This window comes from Drosophila navojoa, chromosome X (genome assembly GCF_054131105.1).
Source record: "Drosophila navojoa isolate 15081-1374.11 chromosome X, UAZ_NAV_1.0, whole genome shotgun sequence".
NCBI lineage: Eukaryota > Metazoa > Arthropoda > Insecta > Diptera > Drosophilidae > Drosophila > Drosophila navojoa.
This window is the reverse complement of record NC_142895.1, coordinates 21,990,013-22,015,604: the sequence shown is the minus strand read 5'-3', so window position 1 is coordinate 22,015,604 and position 25,592 is coordinate 21,990,013. Positions and strand designations below refer to the sequence as shown.

The 25,592-nt window shown below is 35.0% G+C and overlaps 2 protein-coding genes across 2 annotated transcripts in view; one reads left to right on the top strand and one right to left on the bottom strand.

Moving 5' to 3' along the window:
- Positions 1-25,592, top strand: part of LOC108655760 (uncharacterized) — a 173,265-nt gene that overhangs the window by 125,897 nt on the left and 21,776 nt on the right. The gene's annotated exons all lie outside the window — the stretch shown is intronic.
- Positions 1,186-25,592, bottom strand: part of CanA-14F (Calcineurin A at 14F) — a 30,640-nt gene continuing 6,233 nt past the window's right edge. Inside the window, exon 2 of the mRNA XM_030387048.2 lies at positions 1,186-4,182. Coding sequence (XP_030242908.2) covers positions 2,110-3,912 — 1,803 coding nt within the window. The 5' untranslated portion in view covers positions 3,913-4,182 and the 3' untranslated portion in view covers positions 1,186-2,109. The remainder of the gene's footprint in view (positions 4,183-25,592) is intronic.

Genomic DNA, 25,592 nt, shown 5'->3' with positions numbered 1-25,592 from the left:
TGTAAGGCTGCCGCGCAAAGGAGACGCCATTTGCAAACGCATTGTGTTGTTCTTGTTGTTTTTGTTTTTGGCTTCTGCGCACTTTGCATTTGCATTGCATAGTTAACAGGCGCAAGGGGCTCGCAATTAATTTCGTCTGCTTTGCATGCATCTTCTGTTGGCTGCTTTGCCGCTTGATTGTTTTTGTGTGTGTATGTAACTGAGAGCATATATATGTATATATACATATATAAATACAAAGAGAGGGTAAGAGTGACTTAAGGAGCGTGAGAGTATACAGCAAAGAGTGCATAAGTTCGTAAAGCTTAGCTTATGCGCATCTGTGTATGTGCGTGTGTGTGTGTGTGTATTTAATACCGTTTAATATCGGCAATTTGGTTTTGCGTTGCTTTTTTTTAGGCTGCTTGCTGCTTCTGCTGCTGCTGCACATTTGACATCCGCTGCGCTGCAGCCAATTCGTTTTAATCATATATTTTTTGTATATGTATGCATATACATATATACATATATTTATTTATATATCTATATATATATATGTATATATTCCGCTAATGACTACGATAAAGATGGCACGTATATAAAGACCACATACACAATCACCAGATGAGAGAGTGTGAGGCGACAATGGCGACAACAAATGTACTCATAAACTTTGAGTTTACTTTTTGAGTGTGTGTGTGTATGTATGTATGTGTGTATATGTGTTTTGAAGGTGTTTCAACAGTAATAGGTGAAGAGATATAGAGTGTGTGTGTGTGAGAGAGAGAGAGATGAAGAGAGAGAGAGAGAGAGAGAGAGAGAGAGACAGAGAGAGAAAGTATTAGCTATAGAGAGAGATTCAGTCGTTTTGTTTTTGTTTTTCAGGTTGTTTTATGTTGTGTGTTGTTCCTGTCGTTTCTTCGTGTTTCTGTAATAAAAGATTGTAGTAAAATATTGCTGTTGTTTGTTTTTGTTTTTGTCGTAGGAAGTAGTTAAGCGTTAGCTTCTTCTTGGTGTTTAGCTTTAAAGTCGCCCTCGGCGCCACACAACGAAAGTAGTATAATTTCTTAGCGTTTAGCGTTTTTCTTTTCTTTTTTTTTTTTTTTTTTTTTTTTGTTTAATCGTTTTTTTTTTTCTCTTTTGTTAAAAGGTTGATTCCTTCAATATCTTTCTTGGGAAGGTTATATATTGATTTATATATATATATTTTTTTTTATTTATTTATTTTTATTCAGAAACGAGTTAGTTTTTGTATAAAGTTGATTTTTTATAACTTGATTTTGCATTTTTGTAGCATTGCAAGTAATTAAATTTACCTAATTTACAGCTTTACAGCTGCTGCTGCTGCTGCTGCGACGTCAACGTCAGCGTCAGCAGCGGCGCGCTCGTTAACTTCGCTTCGCATATTGTTTTGCTCTTTTGATATAATGTTGCACAAAAATTTTGATGATTTATGCATAGAATTACATATATGTATATATTTATATACGCATATACATACATACATATATAGTATTCGCATATGTATACGTATGCATGCATATATGTACATACAACTATTTATACAATTCTGTATTGTTTGAACTGCATTTTATGATTAGCTTCTGTATTTTCCCATATTGAAAATTGTATTTTTGTGTGTTGCTTTTGCTTTTGTTTTTATCTGTAATACCAATAAGTTAAACGCTTGCATTTCATTTACTTTTATGCTTTCGACTCGTTCTGTTGCGTGTTTTGTTTTTATTATTATTAATTTGCATGTGTTTTGCATTTTGGTTTTGTTTTCTTCTATTTTATGTTACGTTTCAAATGCATTTCAGCTGCGGCTGCGCAGCGATGCCTGTTTGCATGTGTATGTATGTGTGTGGGTGTGTGTGTGTGTGTAGTCTGCACTGCCGCAGCTCGAAATTACATATAACTATTTGATTTGCTTATTCCCTCCCACTCGCACGCACTGCCACCGTTTGGTTTGCTGTTCACTTAATTGTCGACTTCTAAAACTGACTTAACAGCGCCGCTGCTGCGCTGCTCTGCTGCTGTAGAGCGCTCTTCTACGCTTCTGTTATGCTTCTGTTACGCTTCTGCTACTCTTCTACTTTGCTGCTCTGCTACTCTGTTACTGACTTAGAATTATCCGCTGATTGAATTCGCACTCGCATTGGCCGCTGCTGCTGCCGCCGCCGACAGTGACTTCTGGCCCTCCTCCGCCGGTGAGGGCGTGGCATCGCGTCGGGGCGGCATCCGCTCGTTGACCGCATCGAGTCCCTTGGCCTCCGCAAATGAGGTAATCTTGTGATTGGGCGAGAAGCCCTGCATGGCATTCTTGAGGGACTGCTTGCCGCCGGACAGAGCGCCCAGGGGCAGGGCGCCCGTGGGCGTCAGCCCCTTCAGCTGCAGCACTGACTCGGACTCCTCGCGCAGCACTGAGAAGACGCGCGCCATTTTGCCAATGGCGCGTATCTTGTTGCGGATGACCTCCTTGCGCAGCGCCGCCTCGTCGTCCGACAGCGGCTCCTCGCTCTCCTCGGTCATGAGCTCGTCGTCGGAGCAGATGTTCAGCACATTCACCAGCATCTCGGTGACCTTCTCGCCGACGAAGGGCAGCGACCAGGTGAACACGTCCATGAAGTTGGGAAGCCAGTAGGGATGCGGCGAGCAATTGAACTGTCGGATGTTCATCACGTTGTTCTCGTACTTGAGTACCGCCGCCTTGTTGTTGTACACGTCGAGATAGTTGGGCGCCGAGAAGATGGTGATCAGCGAGGGGAAACCGGTGGTCTGGCTCTTGCGGTACATGCGGTAGCCGGCGTCCTGCGCCTCGTGCGCCCGTATGATCGACAGCAGATTGTTGTTCTGCAGGAAGTCGCAGCAGGCGGCGTAGCTGTAGAAATACGAACAGCCGCGCACCGAGTTGTGCGTGTAGAAGTCCGAGTTCTTCTCGTTGCCAAAGTCCTCGAGCGGATCGGACCACAGCAGGTCGCACATGGGGCCAAAGGCGGGCGGCTCCTTGAATCTATCCAACCGCCTGATGTCCTCCAGCTCGTGTATCTCCGGCGACAGTCCGCCGTGCACGCAGAGGAACTGCTGGTTCATCAACGCCGCCAACGGCAGGCAGTCGAACGCATCCATGCACGCGTCGTACACGCGCTCCGAGTATTTGATCTTGCACTCCTGCTTGAAGGTGAAGTACTCGGTCAGATGCCGGCACTCGTGATTGCCGCGCAGCAGGAACAGCGTCTGCGGATACGTGATCTTCAGCGACCACAAATAGAGGACGCACTCAATGCTGAAGTAGCCCCGGTCCACATAGTCGCCCAGGAACAGATACTTTGTTGTTGCCGGCGAGCCGCCAATTTCGAATAGCTTCATAAGATCATAGAACTGGCCGTGGATGTCGCCGCAGACGGTGACCGGCGCCTCAATATCAATCATTGTCTTCTCCTGGCGCAGCAGCGTGGCGCCCTCCTGGATGATGCGCAGGGCGGCGCTCTCCTCGATCCGGCCCTCCAGTATGAAATGCTGCTTAAGTACATCGTGGTGCGGCTTGCCGGTGCGCGCATCGAAGACATCGGCGCAGGTTAGCTTACGGCTGGGTGGGAACGGCACGCTGTCGATCACACGCTCCTTTGTGGATATTGTGCTACGTTTTGTGGGGCTCTGTGGCGTGCCGCCCGACGATCCTGAGCCAGCTGCTGCTCCACTTCCAGTTCCAGCGCCAGCGCCGGCACCCGCTGTCGTCCCCGTCGTTCCGCTCGCATTCTTTTCGTGTGTATTGTTAACGCTGCTGGCAGCTGATGAATTTGATTTTTGATTGTGCTGCTGTGCAGCAGCCGCTGCCGCTGCCGCTGCTGCTGCTGCCGCTGCTGCTGCTGCTGCTGATGACTGCGACTGGCTGCTGTTGCTGTTGTTGCTCTGCGCTAATGGCGAAGACATTTTCCTTGACTTCGACGACGACGACGACGACGACGAACGACGAACGACGACTACAAGTTGGACCAGGCCGTCGCTGCTCCGCCCCCCACGCGCCACACACTAACGACGCTCCTCAGCTCTGCGTAATGTCCGGCCGGTCAAATGGCTAACGGGGCTAACGGGCAATACAGTTGACGGGAAAACGGCTGACGGCTAACGGTGAGCGGCTAACGTTTGCGTCTATATCGCAGTCCTTGTGCTTGGCCTTGTCCGACTCCCTATCCAAATGGCCTGCAATGAAAGTAATGCCAGAAATGTCAATATATATATCAAGGTATATATGCGTACAGGTGTACAGCTGTGCACCTGTATATATTTATATTACAGCTATATCCCACAAAATCCCATTTATCAAATTGCAATTGCATTTCAAAGTCGTCGTATCAAAATTCAATTAAAATATTTTTACGATGCAAAAACATTCGATTTGATTGCGTTTCTCCAATAGGCCAATAACAATTACGTTAGCCCACAACCACACCAGAGCCCCACCAGCCCCCGCCTCGTTCCCAGTCCCTTTGACATGCCAATTTATATTTATAAGTTCGTAGCTTCAAAAGAGCTTTTCAATTGAATTTCATTCACTTAAATTTGATGCAAATGCATTTCCCAATTTACCCAACGAAAATAGTTCATTGAAGCTGTAAGACTTTATAATTTGATTTGGCAATTATATAAATAGAGTTCATATACTATATGCAGCTGTGCTCATGATAATAATAGAAGCACTACGAAGTCATCAAGTATTAGATTGTGCATTGCTAACAGAATATTTGCATGAGCACATATATACAGTTGTATTCCCCCCCGCCGTAATGCTCTATATAGTTCAATTTTCCTACTTTTGCACACTTTCGATTGTTTCTCTGATTTTAGATCTTTTTATGCGGCGTGCGTAGTTTGTGTCTGTCAAGTTCCCATTGGACATTGAATTATTATGGTGTTTTTTTTATGGAAAGAGTAGAACGGAGCTAATCGGCTATTAAAGCAATGCTTGGCTATTTATACATTTTTTTTTATTTCCAAAAAATGTTTTTCTGCATTTTTTGTAAGTTGGTTTTTTTATTGTTGTACTTTTTTCTTTTTGTACTTTTTATTTTCCTTTTTGAATTTTTTGTTTTATTTTATTTTTTAGGTATTATTTTTTATTAATTTGTTTTTTTTTTTTTTGTTTACCATTATTATTTTTTTTTTTTTAGTATTATTTTTTATTATCGTTTTTTATTATTATTAATTTTTTATTTTGTTTATATAAGAATATAATAGTTGCTGTATAATTTTTTCTTTTTGATAACTTCCCTTATTATATAATCTTTTTTTCAATTTATTTTTCTTTCTTTTATTTTTTTTATATCTTTTTATTTTATTTTTATTTAATTGTTATTTTATTTTATTTTTATTTATTTTAATTTTTTAGTTAATCTTATTTATTTTTTATTTAGTTTAATTATATTTCTTTTTATTTTATTTTATTTTACTTTTTCACTGTTTATTTTATTTTTAATTTACTTTTACTTTTTGCTTTTCTTATCTATTTTCTGTTCTTTTTTTTTTTTTCTTTTGCTTTTCTTTCTTTTTCTTTCTTTTCTTTTTCTTTTCTTCTTCTTTTTCTTTTCTTTTCTTTTTGCTTTAATTTCATTTTCTTATTCTTCTTTTCCTTTTCTTTCAACTTTCGTTCTATTTCATTCTTTATCTTTCCTTAATTTTTTAATTAATTTATTTCTTTTTTATTTTATTTTTTATTTTTTATCTATTTTAATTATTTTTTTCATTTATTTACTTAGCAAGAGCATAGAATTCGCGAAGCTAGAATTAAAGCTCATAGCTCTAGCTCTAGAATGTCTTGCTATCCGATGATCGATTGGTCAATAGTTTATTATTAATCGATAATAGTTTATTATAATTTATAAATATCTCACCAATTGTCAAGAATTAAAATTACTTCAAAAAGCAAATGAGAACAATCTTTATAAGAAGCATATAAAGTCAATTATACCAATCGATGTACATACTAGGTCAATTACATTATTAGCCCATGCGGATATATAGCAGAACAAAATCAATATACATATTGTATATATAAACACACATTATAAATAATTATATTACTGGTAATTGTTTAGTATCCGTGAGACTGTTCGATATATATGTATGTATATTGACTGCAGAACACTCGGAACTGAGTTACAAGTAGATACCTTGAACCATTCTGTTCATTCGATGCTGCCCTTATATGGAAAATCTCTGGCTTTGTAGCTTGGCTTAGATATACTCAGCATATAGTCCTCATCAGGTATATGCATATATACATGAAGGCGCCTGTCACGACCCTTGCCAACATTAAATTGTCTCGATTTACACCGGATACAGGGCATGCCAATGAACAGTTATGGGGATTAGTTTAGTTGACAACTCGAATAAATAAAGCATTGTAATTGTTTACAATTGATTCAATGCACAATTTCTCAATAAATATTTAAACAATGTCCAGTCATAGCCTTGTATGTGCCTATGTGTGTGTGTGTGTATGCAGAAATGCAAGAAATGTGCAGGTAAATACTTAATATGCTATCAAACAGCAATCACCGCATTCAATCACACAGCGCTACGCTCACGCTGGGTGTAACACGATAAGCAAGTAAGTGACGTGCATATGTCACACACACACACACACACACGAGAGAGAATCTCACTCTCTGCTTCCCCTCTCTCACTCACTCACGCTGTCAGTCAGCTGACAAGCAGTGCAATAGCAATTCTGATTGGAAGTGGCCGAGTCACTTGACGCCCCCCACAGGCAGCAGAGATGAGCGCTCTGTGAAACAGTAAACTCTACGGCTTACACCCGCATTAATGCGACTACACTGACAAAAAACAACTATTTTTCGTGATTTTATGTAGTATTTAAAAATAAATAAATAATAATAAGGTCTCTGTCTGCATAAATTAATTTTTTAGATTTTAAATTAATTTCTTTTTTATATTTTAGATATTCTATTTTTATTCTTTTTTTATTTAATTTTTTTTTATTTTATTTTTATTTTATTTTATTTTATTTTATTTTTATTTTATTTTATTTTTATTTTATTTTTTTTTTCTTTTTATTTATTTTTTTTTAATTTTTGTTATTTAATTTTTATTAATTTGTTTTGAAATTTATTAAATTTTTTATTTTAATATATTTTTTAATTTATTGTATTGCTTAAATTTATTTTATTTTAAATATAGTTTTTGGTTTTACTTTATAATTTGTTTTATTATTATTTTAATTTTATTTTTAATTCTATTTTTATTTTTAATTTTAATTTTAATTTTATTACAATTATATATTTATTTTATTTTTATTTTTAAGTTTCAATTCTATGTTTTTTTCTTTTTAATTGATATTTGTGCATTTAATTTTTTTTTCGAATATGCATTTGTATATTAACATATAATAATTTGCATATGAATATATTCTCATGTTTATTTATTTTATTTTACATTTATTCTAACCTATTAATATTATTTTTTACTTTTATATATATTATTTTCTTTATGATAAGTACCATATACAACTAGTGAATCCTATTAAACTTAAAGTCTACATAATCCATATATACTGTAAACTCAATCAGCTATCTCAGTTTTTTATTTTTCTTATCTTGACTTTCGTCTAGGCATAATGCAAATTATCTTTAGCTATTGTTTTCCCCATTTTTAAAGCTTGCCTAGCGATGTTTTTCTAAACTAATAAATATGATATATTCAAAATATACAGCTCGACAATGGCAATAATATGAATATATAATATGTATATACATTTTTTGAATTTATACATTTTTGAATATTCCATTGAAAGTGGGAAATACTATATACTATATATATTTTTCATACAATTTTAGATACATTTTATGCCCATATTTATTGTACTTAAGAAACCTGCTTTAAATTTTCAAGGCAATTTCTTGCAGGGTATTCGAGCTATCGTAAGTGTGTCTAGCCACTTTTGCATACTGTTTTTATTTCTCAAAGAATGCTCTTTAATTTCCAATGCGATTTCTTGCAGTGTAGTCGAGCTACCGTATGTGTGTGTGTGTATTTATTTAAATAAATGCATGTATATTTACATACATTAATTAGGTGCAAACAAAGTTCGCCTACCTCATTGTAAATAATCAAGTATCTGTGTGTGTGTGTGTGTGTATTGGTATTGGTATGTAAACAAATAAGTCGCGTTGGGTTTTTGCGGTTGGATCGCATCGCATCGCGTCGCGTCGCGTAACAATTGCAAAATGTTGGCTCTAGCTGTATGTGGAGCCACATGTGTTTACAGTTAGCAGTTGGAGGTAGTACCGTTAGCTGTATCAAGTTAGCTGTAAAAATGTCTGAAACCGTTTACAAACTGTTTCAAGTTGGCCAAGCGACAAAGTCGCAATGGACGTCGCCCAAGCGGGGGCAGAACGGACAGGGGAGGAGGGGCTAGCTAGCTGCAAGTGTTAATATGCAAATAGGTAAATCCTATGGAAGGGAAGGGGCCAGCAGCTCGGCCAGTTGCGAAACTTAATTAAAGTTTGCACTCAGCTGGATAATTGAAAAAGTTGCCAGGCACTTTATCCACATGGATAGAATTAGTAGAACAAGCAACTGAAAACTTAAAACATAAAACTGAAAACTTTGCCAACTTTTTTACCAGACGATTATCATCAATATAGTAGTTGCAAGGCTAACAAAGTATAGATAGATAGCTTTGATAGTTCCATGTGAATAATAATTATTCAATTTGCGCAACAGTTGACAGGCACTTTACAATCGAATTTGATAGAAACTAGAGTTAGTCGGGCCGATTATAGACGAAAGTCAGAGTAAACTTCGACTAAAGCCAATCATCTGGTAATTAATAGTCAAATCTTAAATTGAAAAGAATTCGTCTAGGCACATCTAACATATATATAGTCTGGAATATTATCAAGACAGAAACTGAAGCGCAAATTATTTCCGTTTTAGTTTATTCCATCTTAAGTTATTAATTTTCAGAAATGTTTACTAAGATATTATCTGTTTAGTCTGCTCATATTAATTCTATTTTTAATTCATAAACTCATCATTTGCTTTATCTGCTCATAATCATTCTATCATGAGCTTTACAATGATGTTCACAAAATAAACATTTGGGAAAAATCTCTTTATTTTCGCCACTTTTTCTACACTCCCTTACTTTTCTCTCTCTATCAATCTTTTATTTTTCTCGCTCTATCAATCTTTTCATTACTTTCTCTAAAAACCCTCTCATTTTTCACCCTCTCTCTGTCTTTTTTGCTCTTCTTCTACCTCTCCCTCTCTGATTTAACTGAAAATGCATCACAAAAGTTTTAATGTCTTCTCATTTTTCTTCACTTTATCTGTTTCTCTGTCTGTTCTGATACAAGATAATTCTATATTTATATGTTTTCTATCTATATTTTGGTGTACATTAAAGTTCATTATTATGGTGCAAACTGGTTCAAGTCGGGTGCAAAAGGCTTAAACCAAACTGGTTAATGATTTGTGCCAGCTGCTGTCCAAAAACAGTTGACAAACATTAAACATTAATAAAAGCTCGAACCGGCTTCATCTCATCACATGGCTTGTGCTTGGTATTACTAAGCAAAATATCGATTCAAATGCACACATGTCTACATACACATATACATATATATATATGTATGCAATTATGGAGATATAAGATTCATATACATATATAGGGGAATGTTTCCATATTTTCAATAATTTCAATTTGCTGACTTTGATTACGCCTGATAAATATCAAAGAAAATTTAATGGAATTCGCATGTATGTGTATGTGTGTGTGTATATTTATTTGTACATATATACACAATTAGCTCACATCATGTCAACTAATATGCCCGATCTGGTTTGGCGAAGGAGCATTCACTCTGCTGTGTATGTGTGTGCGTGTTACAACAGTCACACACACACGCACACACACGTGCGTACAGGTGCCATCAGAAGGCGCAGGTTAAGTTTCTACATAAATTTGACAAGATATTAAATTGGCGCATGCAAATTAATATGCCTCGCAACAACATTGTGACCAGGTGGTATACGTGTGTGCGTGTATGTGTGTGTGTGTGTGCGGTGATATTTGAATTATTAAACAAGTTTCAGCACCAAAGTGAAAACAACAACATTTTATCAGGGCCTACACGGGGCTAATTTCCATGCATATATTCCATTTGTTTGTTCATTGTTAACTTTGTTTTTTTTTTTTTGTTTTTTTTTATTGCCGTGCGCATATATTTTTGCGTTTACACGATCGCACAAGCTATATATGTATGTATATATATGTGTGTATGTATTTGTACATATACCTATATATATATATATATATATAGGTATATAGTATGTGCACATAACCTGCACTCACTCTCGTTATTTAAATACCCTGTAATCGCGTGTGCATGTTGGCTTTGCTCTCTCTTTAGACCCAATTGAAAACTGAACTACTTGAACTATATGATACGGGATACATATTTATTATTATTATTACCTAAAATGTATATAAAATAATAAAATATATATAAAATTAAATATATTGTATATAAAATAAAAAATAAAAATATTATATATACAATATAATACAAATTATATTTTTCACATTGATAAAAATTATACTTTTACTATTGATATTATATCCTGTACTTTGCTTAGGCTTTTTTAAATTTAATTTGACTCTCGCTTTTGTCAATAGCTTTAAGAAAGAAATAAATAAATAAGAAAAATAAAAAATACATATATAAAAATACTATATATATACCTATAATATTACTTTTATGCCCATCAAAAATGGGAAATCCAAATGTTATTGCTTCATATTTGTTTTATTTATTTATTTTTCTTAATTATTTATTAATTTTTCTTATTTATTTTTCTTATTTATTTATTTGTGTTTCTTATTTATTTATTTTTTTCTTATTTATTTAATTATTTTATTTATTTTTTCTTATTTATTTAATTTTTTTTTCTTATTTATTTAATTTTTTTTTCTTATTTCTTTAATTATTTTATTTATTTTTTTTTTCTTATTTATTTCATTATTTTTTTTTTGTTTATTTCTTTATTTTTTCTTATTTATTTATATTTATTTTTATTTATTTATTTTTTGTTTATATATTATTTTTTGTTTATATTATTTATATGATTTAATTTTATTTAATTTTTTGTATATTTATTTTTTGTTTAGATATTTTGTTTTATTTTTTAATTTTTGTTTATATATTTTCTTTTATTTATTTATTTATTTTTTTTTTTTTAGTATTATTACTATTTTTATTCTGAGCTATGCTATTTCTATAAAACTCATTGGGAAAAGTATATTATGATAATACTTTTTACTTCTATATAATTATTTTATTCCATATTATTTCAGTTTATGGACCAAAAATTGTCACACTTATAATGTAAATAATAATTAAAATTTGAATTTAACTTGTTAATCATTATAAAAATTTATTTATATTTTTGTAAATAAATATATAAATTTTTGTTACTTGCATTTTAAGAAGAAATAAATTTAAAAACCGTAAGCAGCGACAATTATTCAATTCGATAATAATTCCAAGCCATGTCAATTATTTTCGAGTGCTCGCTTGTTTAGTTTTCATTACTTCATTAAGCATGAAGTATATGCAATGTAAGACAGACATTCGAAGGCAAGAAAACAACTACGCCTTTCGCCCACCTAGAGGGGTGCCTGGGTGCGTGTGGGCGGTGGGTGGGGTGTGTTGGGGCAGAGCATGCTTTTGCGGTGTTGCGTTGCTTCAATAGAATGAAAAACGTGTAGTTCGTCTTTTGTTGTTGTTGTTGTTGTTGTTGTTTTTTTTTTTGTTTTGTTTAGTTTATTTTCGCAACGCTTGTTCGCCTGCTCTTTTTGCCTAACAAATATTCCATACATGTGCGTGTATGTGTGTGTATGTGTGTGTGTGTCTGTGTGTGCCTGTACATTAGCTAAGGTTCGTTTGGTAATTTAAAAGCAATTATGCATACGATACGAAAACCTGGTGCACTTTTCTATTTTACTTTTTCATTATTCTCTTATTCTTCTTCTTTTTTTCCGTTTTTGTTTTTTTTTTTTTTATACCCTGAACCCATTGAAAATGGGAAATCAGGGTATAATGGTTTTGTTAAAAGTATGTAACAGGCAGAAGGAGGCGTGGCAGACCCCACAAAGTATATATATTCTTGATCAGGACGACAAGCTGAGTCGATTTGGCCCTGTCCGTCTGTCTGTCCGTCCGTCCGTCCGTCCGTCCGTCCGTCCGTCCGTCCGTCCGTCCGTATGTATGAACGCGTCGATTTCAGAAGATATAAGAGCTAGAGACTTCAACTTTTTTTTAAAATGTCCGTATATATCACGCGCAGATCGAGTTTATCACTAAAAAAACGATAACTCATTCCGATATTTTTTTATCGATAAAAAACCTTATCGAAAATCACTTAAATAATTATATCTCCTACATCTTTCAAGCTAGAGTCTCCAAATTTAAAATGTATATTAAGATGAATTTTATACAATTTCGGTTTTTGTTAAAATTTACCCCCCACACCTAAATTCACCCCCTCACCCTCATCTTTGTAAATCAAATATATCAAATACTAGAGACTTGAGCTTCGGTATACACATACATTTTAACATTATGATTACGTTCTGAAAGTTTCATTACGATCGTACGTCTAGAAATTAAATTATTCAACAAATAAGTTATCATTATATTGCCAACACTGCAGCGCAACCCAAGCGCAATCGCCTGTATATGTGAGTGTGTGTATGCGTGTGTTTGTTTGTATGCGTGTGTGTGTGCGTGTATTTGTATGTATGCGTGTGTGTGTGTGTGTGCGTGTGTGTTTGCTAATAATTTTTGAAATATCAGTTGCTTGTAGGGTTCAGGGGATCTCGTAGTCGAGCAGTCTCGACTAGAGCTTTCTTACTTGTTTTTGTTTTTTTTTTTGTCATGCCATAAAGCAGCGAACTTGACTGACAGCGCGTGTGGGGGGCGGGGGCGAGGCAGCAATAGGTTTCGTTATGTTAGCTTTGTCCCCAGCGTGCAATTTTTACAAGGCAGTTAACACACACACACACACACACACACACGAACACGAGCACACACACAGAGACAAGCCCACCTGCGCCATATAGTATACTTGAATACAGCTTTCATGTCGACGCAATTCCATCAGCACTTGTTATTAAATCTCATGTGGTATAATGGCCGACGTGTCGTAAGCCCAACTAGAGCACGAAACGTGGCCTACACACGTCCAACACGTCCAAAATGAACTGATGCCAATCGACGTAAGCAGTCGCACACCTCCTCACTCTCTCTGTCTCTGTCTCTCTCTCTCTCTCTGTGTGTCTCTCTCTCTCTCTCTGTCTGTCTCTTTACTTTTGGGTATCTCTCTTTCTATTCATGTAATTCTTTCTCTCTCTCTCTCTCTCTCACGCAGTCTCTCTCTCTCACTTTACTTTTCGGTATCTCTCTTTCCATACATGTAGTTATTCTCTCTCTCTCTCTCTCTCCCGCTCTTTCTCTGCGGTTACCTATCTCTGTTTAAATCTACATTTCTCATTCTTTCTCTCCATCGCTTTCACTCTTTCTCTCTTCACTTTTTAGTATTTCTCCTTCTATATATGTAATTCCCTCTCTCTTTCTCTCTGTCTTAGCCTCTCTCTGTTCTTTTTGTGATTCTTCTTCTTCTGTGATTCCCCTTCACTCTCTCAATCGCTTTAATCTTTTGCTGTCTCCAGTCTCCTTTCATCTGTTTCTATATTTCTCATACTCCCTCCGATGCCCCCTCTCTCTGTAAGTCTATCTAATGCCTTATATTTCGCTGTCTCTCTCTCACTTCTGCTTCATTAACATTTTTTCTCTCTATTTGTACAACTTCTTAGTCTCTCTCTCTGTTTCTCTCTATCTCATTCTCTCTGTGTCTCTCGGTATTTCGATTTTTCATTCACTCTCCGTTTCTTTAAAATTCTCGCTCTCGCTCTCGCTGTCTCTCCCCTATTAATTTTATGGACCATTAGATCTTAGGGCTCTTACCCATTTCGGAACATTTTGTATGATGTTCCTCATATAAATCTTCATTCAAACTAGAGCTGTAACTGTCATTTACTAAATACTCAAAAAACACTAAATGTTTGCAATATTAATAAATCTTAATGCATATTGGCGTTACACAAACATTTGCGCACTTTGAATGGAATGGAAAAACTATATATACTATATGCATATTATATATGTACGTGTATGTATATAAATTAAACATCAGCTTTGCAGCCGGACGATTGGATTGTGGTTCGTGTGTTTGACGCCAAATGGGTCCACGAATCGCGACCCGCGAGGCACCACCTCCATCATCAACCGGTCGAAACTAATTAAATGCAATTTGAACATTAATATAAAGGCCAAACGGCAAATTACATGTGCTTCAATTTACCTCTATGTGTGTGTGTGTGTGTGTGTGTGTGTGTGTGTGTGTGTGTGTGTGTGTGTGTGTGTGTGTGTGGTGCAGAATACTCAGCTACTACTTTTCAATGATCTCAGGAGATTTATGAAATTAAATGATATCCTGTAATCTGAATTCTGATGGACGAAGCTATTAGAAACTCACAAAGCGTGAGAGAGAGCCAGAGGGAGAGCTAGAGCGAGAGAGTATCAAACAGCAGCAGGGAGAGAAGCAGTGAAGAAGATGGGGATATACTAAGAGATATAGGGATAAAGAGGAAGGGAATAATAAAATAAAGAATGAGAGAAATAGAATTGAAGGGATGGAAGTTAAAAGAAAAAGAGATGAAGAGAGAGAGAGAGAGAGAGAGAGAGAGATAGAGAGAGAGAGAGAGAGAGATAGAGAGAGAGAGAGAGAGATAGATAGAGAGAGAAAACAAGAGAAACCCAAAGACAGAGTGAGTGATACATAAAAGCGAAAGACATGGAAAGAGATCAAGAGATAAAGAGAGAAAGAGAAAGATAGATGGACAGAAAGAGACAGAAGGAGAAAGAAGAGGAGAGAGAGAGAGAGAGAGAGAGAGAGATAGAGATAGAGATAGAGATAGAGATAGAGATAGAGATAGAGATAGAGATAGAGATAGAGATAGAGATAGAGATAGAGATAGAGATAGAGATAGAGATAGTAGAATCGAAGAGTAGAGATAGCGCTCGCGCTACGCGCTCGCGCTCGCGCTCGCTCTCGCGCTCGCCTCGCGCTCGCGCTCGCGCTCGCGCTCGCGCTGCGCTCGCGCTCGCGCTCGCGCTCGCGCTCTCGCTCGCGCTCGCGCTCGCGCTCGCGCTCGCGCTCGCGCTCGCGCTCGCGCTGCGCTCGCTCGCGCTCGCGCTCGCGCTCGCGCTCGCGCTCGCGCTCGCGCCCGCTCTCGCGCTCGCGCTCGCGCTCGCGCTCGCGCTCGCGCTCGCGCTGCGTAGAAATAGAGATAGAGATAGAAATAGAGAGAGAGATAGAGATAGATGCTGTTGACAGAAGAGTACCTAAATGTAGCCGGATGAAACAAAAATCTTGTAATATCTGCATACCCTAAATAATTTCCCAATTGATCATCAATAAACTGTCTCATATGAAAAAAACAGTATAAGCAAGCTAACTCAAACATTTCGAATCTCTAGGTATACAAAACCGATTCTAAACTGTAATCTGCCATAAGCCAGTTATAGTAATGAATATTCATTAGTTATTTCTCGTGTAAACTAGTCAGAGTTACTCGCGTTAACTAGTTAGTGACATGCATTCGAATTAGCAGTATCGAGGAGTACGATCATCCATTTTCTTCTTCTTCTTATGAGTCATTGTTTCAAAAAAATATCAAGTAAGCAATCTCGTCTCACGTTTAACAAAGCCCATTAAACATAAATCATTTCGATCATTCGATTCCTTAACATACAAAGTGGCCCGAAATCGGCTCGCAATGCTTTGATGAACGGTAAATACGTAGCCACAGTCAACGTAACGCACTAAAGAAATTGTTCCTCTAGTTGTCGCAATGTCAACTCGGCACAAATAGGCTATGAATTAAGTACAAATTCAATTAATGAGGCATTACAACGAAATTTCGAAATGCCTCGGGCAGACGAAGAGACAAAGAATTCGCAAATTTGTGAACAATAAAACATATATATATGTGGGTGTGCTGCGTGAGCGTGTGTGTACTAGACGCGTTGGTATGTGTAATTAGTTGAATACCGAAACCAAGAAGAACTACAAAATATTGCAAATATTTCGGTTTTTTTTTTTTTTCATTCATTTGTGGCTGTTAAATTTTTAAATCATAGCCGCAGGCAAGCAACAAATTAATGAATTAAAAACCACAAAATGTATATATATAGAATTTATATATATATTATATATATAAATTAAATTTAATTGCATTATATTTAATCTCAACATGACTTAGACTGTAAGAGAAACAAACTGTCTTGAGGCTTTCTTGGTTCTCATTATTTCCGATAAATAATTTAAATTAAAATTTTTTTAAATTAAATTTTTACTACCGATAATAATCGATAGTTTTGCTTGCTTTTTTAAGCATACAGACGTAATAGCAATGGGCATAGATTTGTATTTTCCTATATATGTATGCCAGTTATTGGATATCCATTTGAATTTCCCCCTTTTTCTCCTCAAATTTGAAGAAAAAGTATGTTTTATATACCAAAAACTTGTACTTTGGCCAAAAGATCTATAACATGCTTTGAAATGGATTGAAAACTCAATAAATATCCATTCGATAACTATCGATATCAGAGACTTGTATGCAAATGGATGGGAAGCGCCCACACTTCCGCTTGCCTCTGACCGAGTCCCTATATATGTATGTACGTCCATTGAAAATTGTGCTCAAGGCATGAATAATTAAAGAAAAAGAAAAAGCATAATGCAAATATTTACAGTTAATAATAGGGCAAATGAAGCAACAGCAACAGCAGCCGCAGCCGCAGTCGTGCTTAATTAAAGTGCACAAATTTATCTGCTGTTCAACTATTTGCGAAATGTGGCAAACTAATTAAAACAGTGTCGAATGCCAATGGCAAGAACAAAAGACGACGACCGACAGCAGCAGAAGAAGCAGAAGCAGCAGAAGCAGCAGCAGCAACACCTCTGTCTGTCTAGCGTGTCTGTGTGGGTGTGTGTGTGTGTGTGTGGATGTGGCTGTGTGTAAAGTCGGTTAACAAAAACGCAAGCAACAATAAAAAGAACCAACAAACAGCTGCAGTCACACTTGTTGCCATAGGAAAACAGAAAGATCGCTGCACCGAACTCGAAATACCCTCACCAGGTGCACGACAGAGAGAGGGGGAGAGAGAGCGAGAGATAACTTTATCCATTCACTTCCTGCTATATTCAAATCTTAAATCTTGCTAAAATATATCTAGAATTTAGAACTATAAAATAAATACAAAAAAAAAAAAAAAATATTTTTCCAATATATAATTATAATATAATATATAATTTTTCCAATAATAATTAAATAAATATTATATATATATATAATATTCATTTAATTATAAAAAAAATTATATATATAATTATTATTATTATTTTTTTTTTTTTGTATTTATATTATAATATATATTTTGTATTTATATATATATCTATATATATATCTATCTATATATATCTCTCTATATCTCTCTCTATCTCTCTTCTCTCTCTCCTCTACTCTTCTCTATCTCTCTCCTCTCTCTCCTTGTCTGTCTCTATCTCTCTCACTGTTCTCCTCTCTCCTTCTCTTCTCTGACTAGCTTTCATTCCTCTCCTCTTCTTTGCCGTCCTACTTTGTGCCTCTTCCTCGTTCATCTGTATGTATAGAGTATTCTTTTTTGCTCAGCATTGATTCAGTTCCGCTGTAGATCTAAGAGAACTACACATCATCTTAATGCACTGGATTCATAGATCATACAAAAAACTTCTTCAATATGCATAATTTGTTCTAGCTAACCTCTTTTATATGTGGGTCAATAGAGCTCCTGGAATCATGAACTACTTCACTCATCAATAACGGCAAAGAAATCGCTCAAAGCCATTAAGTTCAAGCGAACGTTACAAGTTTGGCATGCAAATTATTATGCCCTTCACAAAGATATTATAGAACAATGCAAAAATATATATAAGTATATTCATATATGTTTGTATGTATGTATGTGTGCATATAATACATGTGTTTTTTTTTTTGTGATACGAAACAATGCGAGACATGACAATATATTGTTTCGTATTGTGCATTGTGTATACCCAACTTATTTATGTACGCTTAAATATTCCCACTCGCTGCTAAATATATGAAATATTTCTGCCATGCCCATGTAGAGAAGACCTATAATAATATCTGGAATATATATATATATATTTTGACAAGGTGGCAACATCTTCAAATCTTTGCCCGCACTCCTAACATTAATCCAGTTCTAGATAGACAATCTCAATGTACCCAAGCATCAGTTTTATATTCATATTTTATAAATTTATCATAATACGATATATACACCATCTAACAAACAACAGTAAATAACATTGTTCTAAATTACAATTTATTCTCTATGTATATATTTGTATTTTGTATTACTTCCCTGCTGTATTATTTATTTAATTTTTTTTTAAATTTTTTTTTCTTTTATTTTATTTATTTTAAGAATTGTTATTTTTATTTATTTTTTAATTATTTTTGTTTAATTTTATTGATTTTTGATTCTATGTAATTATTTGTATTCTTTTTTTATTATTTTTTGTATTATTTTGTTTTTATTATTTTTTAAAATTATTTTCAAAAATTATTTTATTTTTTGTATTATTTTTTTTTAATTATTTTATTTTTTGTATATTTTTTTTTAATTATTTTTATCTTATTTTTTAATTATTTTTGTTGTGTATTATAATTTTTGGTTTTTTTTTTTTTTTAATTTAATTTTTTTCCCCACCCAGTTTTATTGATTTTTACCTTTTACTTATTTTTTTTTTTATTTCTTTGATTTTCACTTTTCATATATATTTTTAAACTTTTTTATTTTGTTTTTGTTTTATTCTTATTTTTTTTTTATTTAATTTTTTTTTATTTAATTTTTTTTATTTAATTTTTTTTTTTATTTAATTTTTTTATTTTATTTAATTTTTTTTATTTCATTATTTTGTCATTCGATATGTCTTTATATTTATTTTATTTTTATTTCTTTGATTTTATTTTATTTATTATTTAGTTATTCTTTTTATTTAATTTTTTTACATATTACGTTATTTCAATGATCGATTTGTTTTGTATCTATAAAAATATGTACGTATAAAATCGTCAAAAACAAATTCAATCTGACCGAAAGCATTGCGTTTTTCTTTTTTTTTTTCACAATTCCCTTAGAATTTTATTCTAAACAAAACGTCGGCATTTTTCCGCCGTTCAATGGAAAAAGTATCATCATACTATTTTCATAAACATTCACATTCAAAATATATACAATTTATAGCTTAGAAGTTATGTTAAGTTTTATTTGATGAATGTTGATCTATTTCGAGCAAATGGTATGAATCAAAACTAGCTGTCTATGCGCAGTATACTATAGGGTATATCATATCTAATTTCTCGATATGAATTTGGGTGGAAAGATGTAGTTGTATTTGCTTTTGTTTAATTAACATTTGCATAATTCCCTTTATATTGTATATACATGAGAATGATATCTTAACAGCTTTACCGGCTTGTATACCCTGTATATTTTGTAGATTTGGATGGAACCTTATTAATGAGTAAGTATATACATAGATACGAAAATGGGCCTGGAAAAAAAATCTATAATGTTTATAGATATTGTATATACGAAGATTTATATAACTTAAACTTCTTTAAAAATATCTCTACTGGGTATCATCTAGTCTGTTCACTTAGTCAAGCTCAAGCGTTGTGGCCTTTGTTGCATTGTTTTTGTAACTGTTGCTATTTTCTTTTTGTTGGCTTAAACGTAGCTGGCTTTGACTTTGGCTTTGGCACACATGTAAAGACCGCATTACATGTGCCTAGAAAAAAAAAACAATACTTGAAGGGGGAAAAAGCAGCAGCAGCAGAGAAACAACAACTACAACAACAACAACGACAACCCAAACCGTTTTAAATTTCAAATTATTGTCGACTGAAGCCAAGCGAGTGGCCCTTTCGGCTCCAGTGAGCGAGCAGCTCTGGTCCAAGGCTTGCGTCATCGATGGATGAGAAGGAAAGCGCAGCATGTGGCACCCACTGTCTGTGACAGGCGACAGCCAGCAGCCGACGTAAGTCACTTGCCGAACGTACACGCAATTGTGTAAATAACACTGTCTAACAAAAGTACGGCGCCGGTGGCGTAAACCGAGATAATGCTAAATGCATAATCAAAGCCGATTCTGGATAAGTCTCTGTTTCTCTCTTTGATCAACTTTGTTGTGCTGTGTAAATAGGCAACATTTTCATTATGCGTCACATGCAAAGCAGGTGTATTGACTTACGTCTTTACCCAAAAATAAAAATTCAACCTTTTCAACTCTTTGGCATTCTTAGCCATTGGCATTATTGCTGGCGTTGCCATATCGATGAATGGGCAATGATTTTGAAAGCTTGAACCCTTCGAAATTGGGGATTTTAGGGCATATTGATTCTGGGCGGGTGTATGCAAGAGCTAGAAGAAGGCGTCGCATAAGGTTTATATATATGCCTGAGGAAGAGAGCTTATCAGCCTTTTCGATAACTAAATTCATTCAATTTTTATCGATAAAAATCTATCATTTCATTTAGTTTATTAGATGTAGCTTGATTATTACAGAAGCTGCTGCATTGAAAAGCACAATATTATTCTAATATCTTGTATATTGCATATCTCCACTTTCCCCACAACCTTAACATTTCATTTCGGTTAAAATCCACTTCACACAGTATGAAAACTTATCAAATTTCACACATCTGCATATCATAGAGGTAATCCATCTAAACTGAAAGTTATTCAACAATTAATTTTCGTTCAGGGTATTTGCTAGTCGAGCACTGCCGACCAAGACGTCCCTTAGCTTTGCTTCTTTCAAATCTCTTTTTGGGTCAAGCCCATTTTGCATCAGATTTTCGTGAGAATTTCAACCCAATTTGCAAACCAAATGAAATCCAAATTTCGTCTTCTTATTGAAATTGAAGGGTCCGAAAATATATGATTACATTTATCCAATTAGCAATATTTGTTGGCGACTCTCTGTCGCTTATCTTGCTTATCACAAATTGTGACTTTTCGCGTGAAGATCCGGTTGTCAATCAAGTCCAAAAAAAAAAAAAATAAGTTAGCCAAGTTCGCTGGCAACTTGTTGAAAAACGAGCAAGAAGAAGAGAGCAAAACTAATTAAAACTGTTATTGTTGTTGTTGTTGTTGTTGTTGCTTGAAGAGCGCAGCCTGTTGAATTGCCTGGCGATTTGGAACCACTGTGCAACATGCCGCGTGTTGCGTGTCAAATAGGCTTTGCCTTTTCTCTATATAATATATATACATATATAGACATATAGACATGTATATATGTACGCATGATATTTATGTATATATATACATCATATTTTTTTTTTTTTTTTTTTGCTTTGGTTTCAGTTTTTGGCAGGGTTTTTTTTGTTGTTGTCATCAGCGTCGCTTCTTGCCAATTATAATAATTGAGTTTGAAATGCGTTGCGACTAGGCAACAACAACAACAACAACAACGACAATAACAATGAGCAAACAAACAAACAACAACACGCAACGCAATTTTTTGGGCAACCCTTTTTACGCTGTCTAACAAGGAGACCCTAAAGCGACTACATATGAACTGTATATACATATACATATATATATGTATATATATATATACATAGATATATAGATATACATATTGCTCTCGCTAAAGCACAGGCCACCACTCACAGTACTATCATTTATCTGATGACGTAACTGTGCAACAGGATAACAATTCTCAACTAATATTTCTATGAACACTACTGTATATACATATATGTATATTCAAATTAAGACTATCTAAGGAGACTAGATTCTCATCTAGTGGACAATTTAGGGACGAAAAGAGGGAAATGGAAAACGCTTCAGTTTCTCTACGGATAAAACAGATTTTCCAGCTAATTGTTAAGATATGTTTTCTATTTCTTAGTTTTTTTCTATAGTTTACATTATTTTAATTGGATCTAGTAATCATAATATATTACATTTCTAGCAAGAACATACATATACAGCTTATATATTTTAATGCTAATTTCCACTCTATATTATTTAGCTTCAATCAATTAATAAGTACGTAATTGAAATAGATTTCAATAGTTTAACGAGGCGTATACTTGATATTGAAAAAGTTAAAGAAATCAAAGGGAATGCACATTATTTTTTTTACTCAATCAGTGCTGTGAAATTTCGCCTTTAAACATTTTTGTTTAATAATTTCAGGCTCCAAAATCAGAGAAATTCGAATAAAATGGTTTTCTTGTAAAGTTTACTCTAATCTATATCATAAATAAGCTCAAGAAATATTACTTTCAAAATAGATTTTCTTTAAAAAGTCGCAGTCATATCATAATTAATAATATAATAATGCAATTCTGTGTAATATGACTAATATGATTGCCCTTACCTCCCCCCTTTTGCTCACCATTCCATCATAACCTAATATTGAGCAATAAATACAAAAATGGAAAACCATTAAAAATTCCCAATATATTCACGATAATTAAATAAAATGACAGCATTACTTAAAAAGAACACAATAAATAAATATTCAAATAATAATAATAATAAGAAAAAAATTTTAATATTTTTTCATAACAAAGTAACATAAAAATTGTTGAAACATGTGTGATACATTAATATTAATGGGCATTATTTGTTTTTATGTATTTTTAACCACAATCTATAAAAATGAAAATTAACATTTCGATAATTAAAATTTTAAACATTTGCACATATCATTAAATATGGCAAAAATAATAATAAAAATACAAAATACAAAATGGCGACATGTGTGTGTGTCCCACATTCGCAATGATTAAATTTAATGTTGTGTTTGTTGAGGATGGTGATGAAATCTTTCGTGGCCAATAATAATAAAATTGCTCCACATGTCAAACCCAAACCCAAACAACAAAGACAACGACAACAACAACAAAACAACTCCCTCATACTCTCAGGCTCACATGAGCCCACGCGCTCACACATACACACACGCACACACACACACACGAAGCACGCGAAAATGTAGGCGAAATTTGAAGCGAATTCAACTTCTTATCTGTTCGCTCCTAGCCCTCTCTCGCTCTCGCACTTTGGCAGCCCTTGGACTGGCTATAGCGTAAATTAGTCGTTCAACGTAGAAGCAACTTTTACCGTTAGTCGCAGCAGTCGGTATACAATTACAGCAAGTGCGCCAACAGTTTATAAATATGTATATATTTATTTATTTTTATTTAATTTAATTTTTTTTTTTTTTTTTTTTTCATTTTTTCATTTTACATTTAATATACAACACTTGAACATTTCAATTTGTATTCTCAACAGATTTTTATGCGCAAAGAAGTAGCAAGCAATATAATTCCCACAGTTTCCTCTCGTAATTATTCTTTGCAGCTTGTATTTATTTATTTTTATTTCTTTTTGTTTTATTTCGTTTTTATTGTGCTTTGGTGTCGCTGTGAGTGACAGTTTGGACGCTGGCGACTGCGCTGCTGTCTGCTCCAATAAGTCAAATAGTTTTTCACTTTACGCGAATTCTCATCATGTGTATGCGAGCATTTTATTTATTCTCTGCTTTATTTTATTTTAATTTTTTTTTTTTAATTTTTTTTTTTTTTGTCGCACAGTGAAATTATTTTTGGCAATTGTATTTTACTTGCCGCCGCAGGTGCTGGGCTATAGCTGTGTGTGAGTGAGTGTGTGTGTGAGAGCGCGAGGGTGTGCGCCGATATGTATGTAAGTGTGTATGTAGCAGGCGATTGCGACCTAATTTCGGTTTCTATTTCACAGTTTTGTATGTTTGATTGTTGTTATTTTTGTTGCAGCTTCAACAATTAGCATACAGTCACAAACACACACACACACACACACACAGCAACGCATATTTTGATGTTTGTTGGAATGGCGTGGGCCGTTTTAGCTTTAGGCCAAAGCATATGCGAAATTGCTTTTAAAACAAAACCGAAATGTATACACTGTTCATGCAATACAAGCGCACCAAAAAAGAAAACAAACAGCTGATTTGTGAGTCAAATGCGCCCACACAGTCAAACGACCACAATCGTGCGCATACACACACGCACACAGACATACATATGAATATGACAATATTTATGTAAAGTAAATCCTTTAAACTGCTTCACAACGGCATGTTTAAACAGATTAACTGTAACATACATACATACATATTTGTACGCTTGTGCATGCATGCACATGCATTCAGCCAGACACCCGCATACAACCGTTACATGCAAAGCTGTTACCCAGTTGTGCGTAACAAAACTGCAGCATCTCTCGCACACACGCACCGCAGCACATATTCACAAAACTCTCTAACAAAGAGATGGGGAGAATGAAAAGATATATAAAGCTAGATAGAGACAGAGAGCGAGCGGGCGGGCGAGCGAGAGAGACAGAGAGAGGGAGAGTCAGCGAGGCTGTCCGTGCCAAGGCAAATAACGTTGGAGAGCACAAAATGTAACAAGCATAAAACTCGCCGCTCATCCAACAGCAAATACAAACATACATACATACATACATACACAGACGCACACACAAATACACACGCAAATCGCTTGTGGCGCAACTTTGCACTCGTTACACTGGCGACCAGAAAAAAAGCGCAACAGGAAACATTTTTGTGCTGTTGTCAAAATTTTTGCAAAAGCACTTTTGTTTCTTCTAAGTGCACTTGCAACAGCAAGAACAGTGAGCGAGCGAGATATCCGATAAACCCAACTTCAGTCGATAATGGCCAAAGCACAAAAAATTATTGGTCCTTGACCAAAAAGTTTACAGCATCAAATTGAACAGTAAAAAATGTGCTTAATTTTTGCTGCTGGTGGCAATATAATAATAAAAATAACAAAGCTTTTTGCAGATACAACAAGGATACTCTTAGCTTTTTTATTTTATTCTATTTTTTTTTATCTAAAAATGTCGCAAAGTTTTAGGATTTCAGAAGTATGCCAGTGTTACAATTTTCTTCGGCCACCAGTGTAGTATATGCGTAAAGTAACTGTAACGAGCTGGGTGGCCGAATGGGCAGGGAAGGAAAGTGGCAGCCGCTGAGCAGCTGTTTAAAGCGCGAGCTGAAAGCGAAAGGGCGCAACAAAAGCAAATGTTGGATAGGTGATGGATGCCTGTTGCGGGGCCATGGAAGGGTTTATGTATGAATATAAAGGAATGGTACAAAGGACTCGCTTTTGAATTTTTAATATTTATAACTTGAGCAACGAACCGAGAGATGATTTGTATCCCCACCGGAAGCTAATCTCGAGTTGAACTGGAACACTCACCAACGTACACACACACATACACAAAGTTGAAGGTACAGAGCTTTTGTACATACATACATATGTATGTACATATAAACACATACAAATACACTTGCAAAGAGAA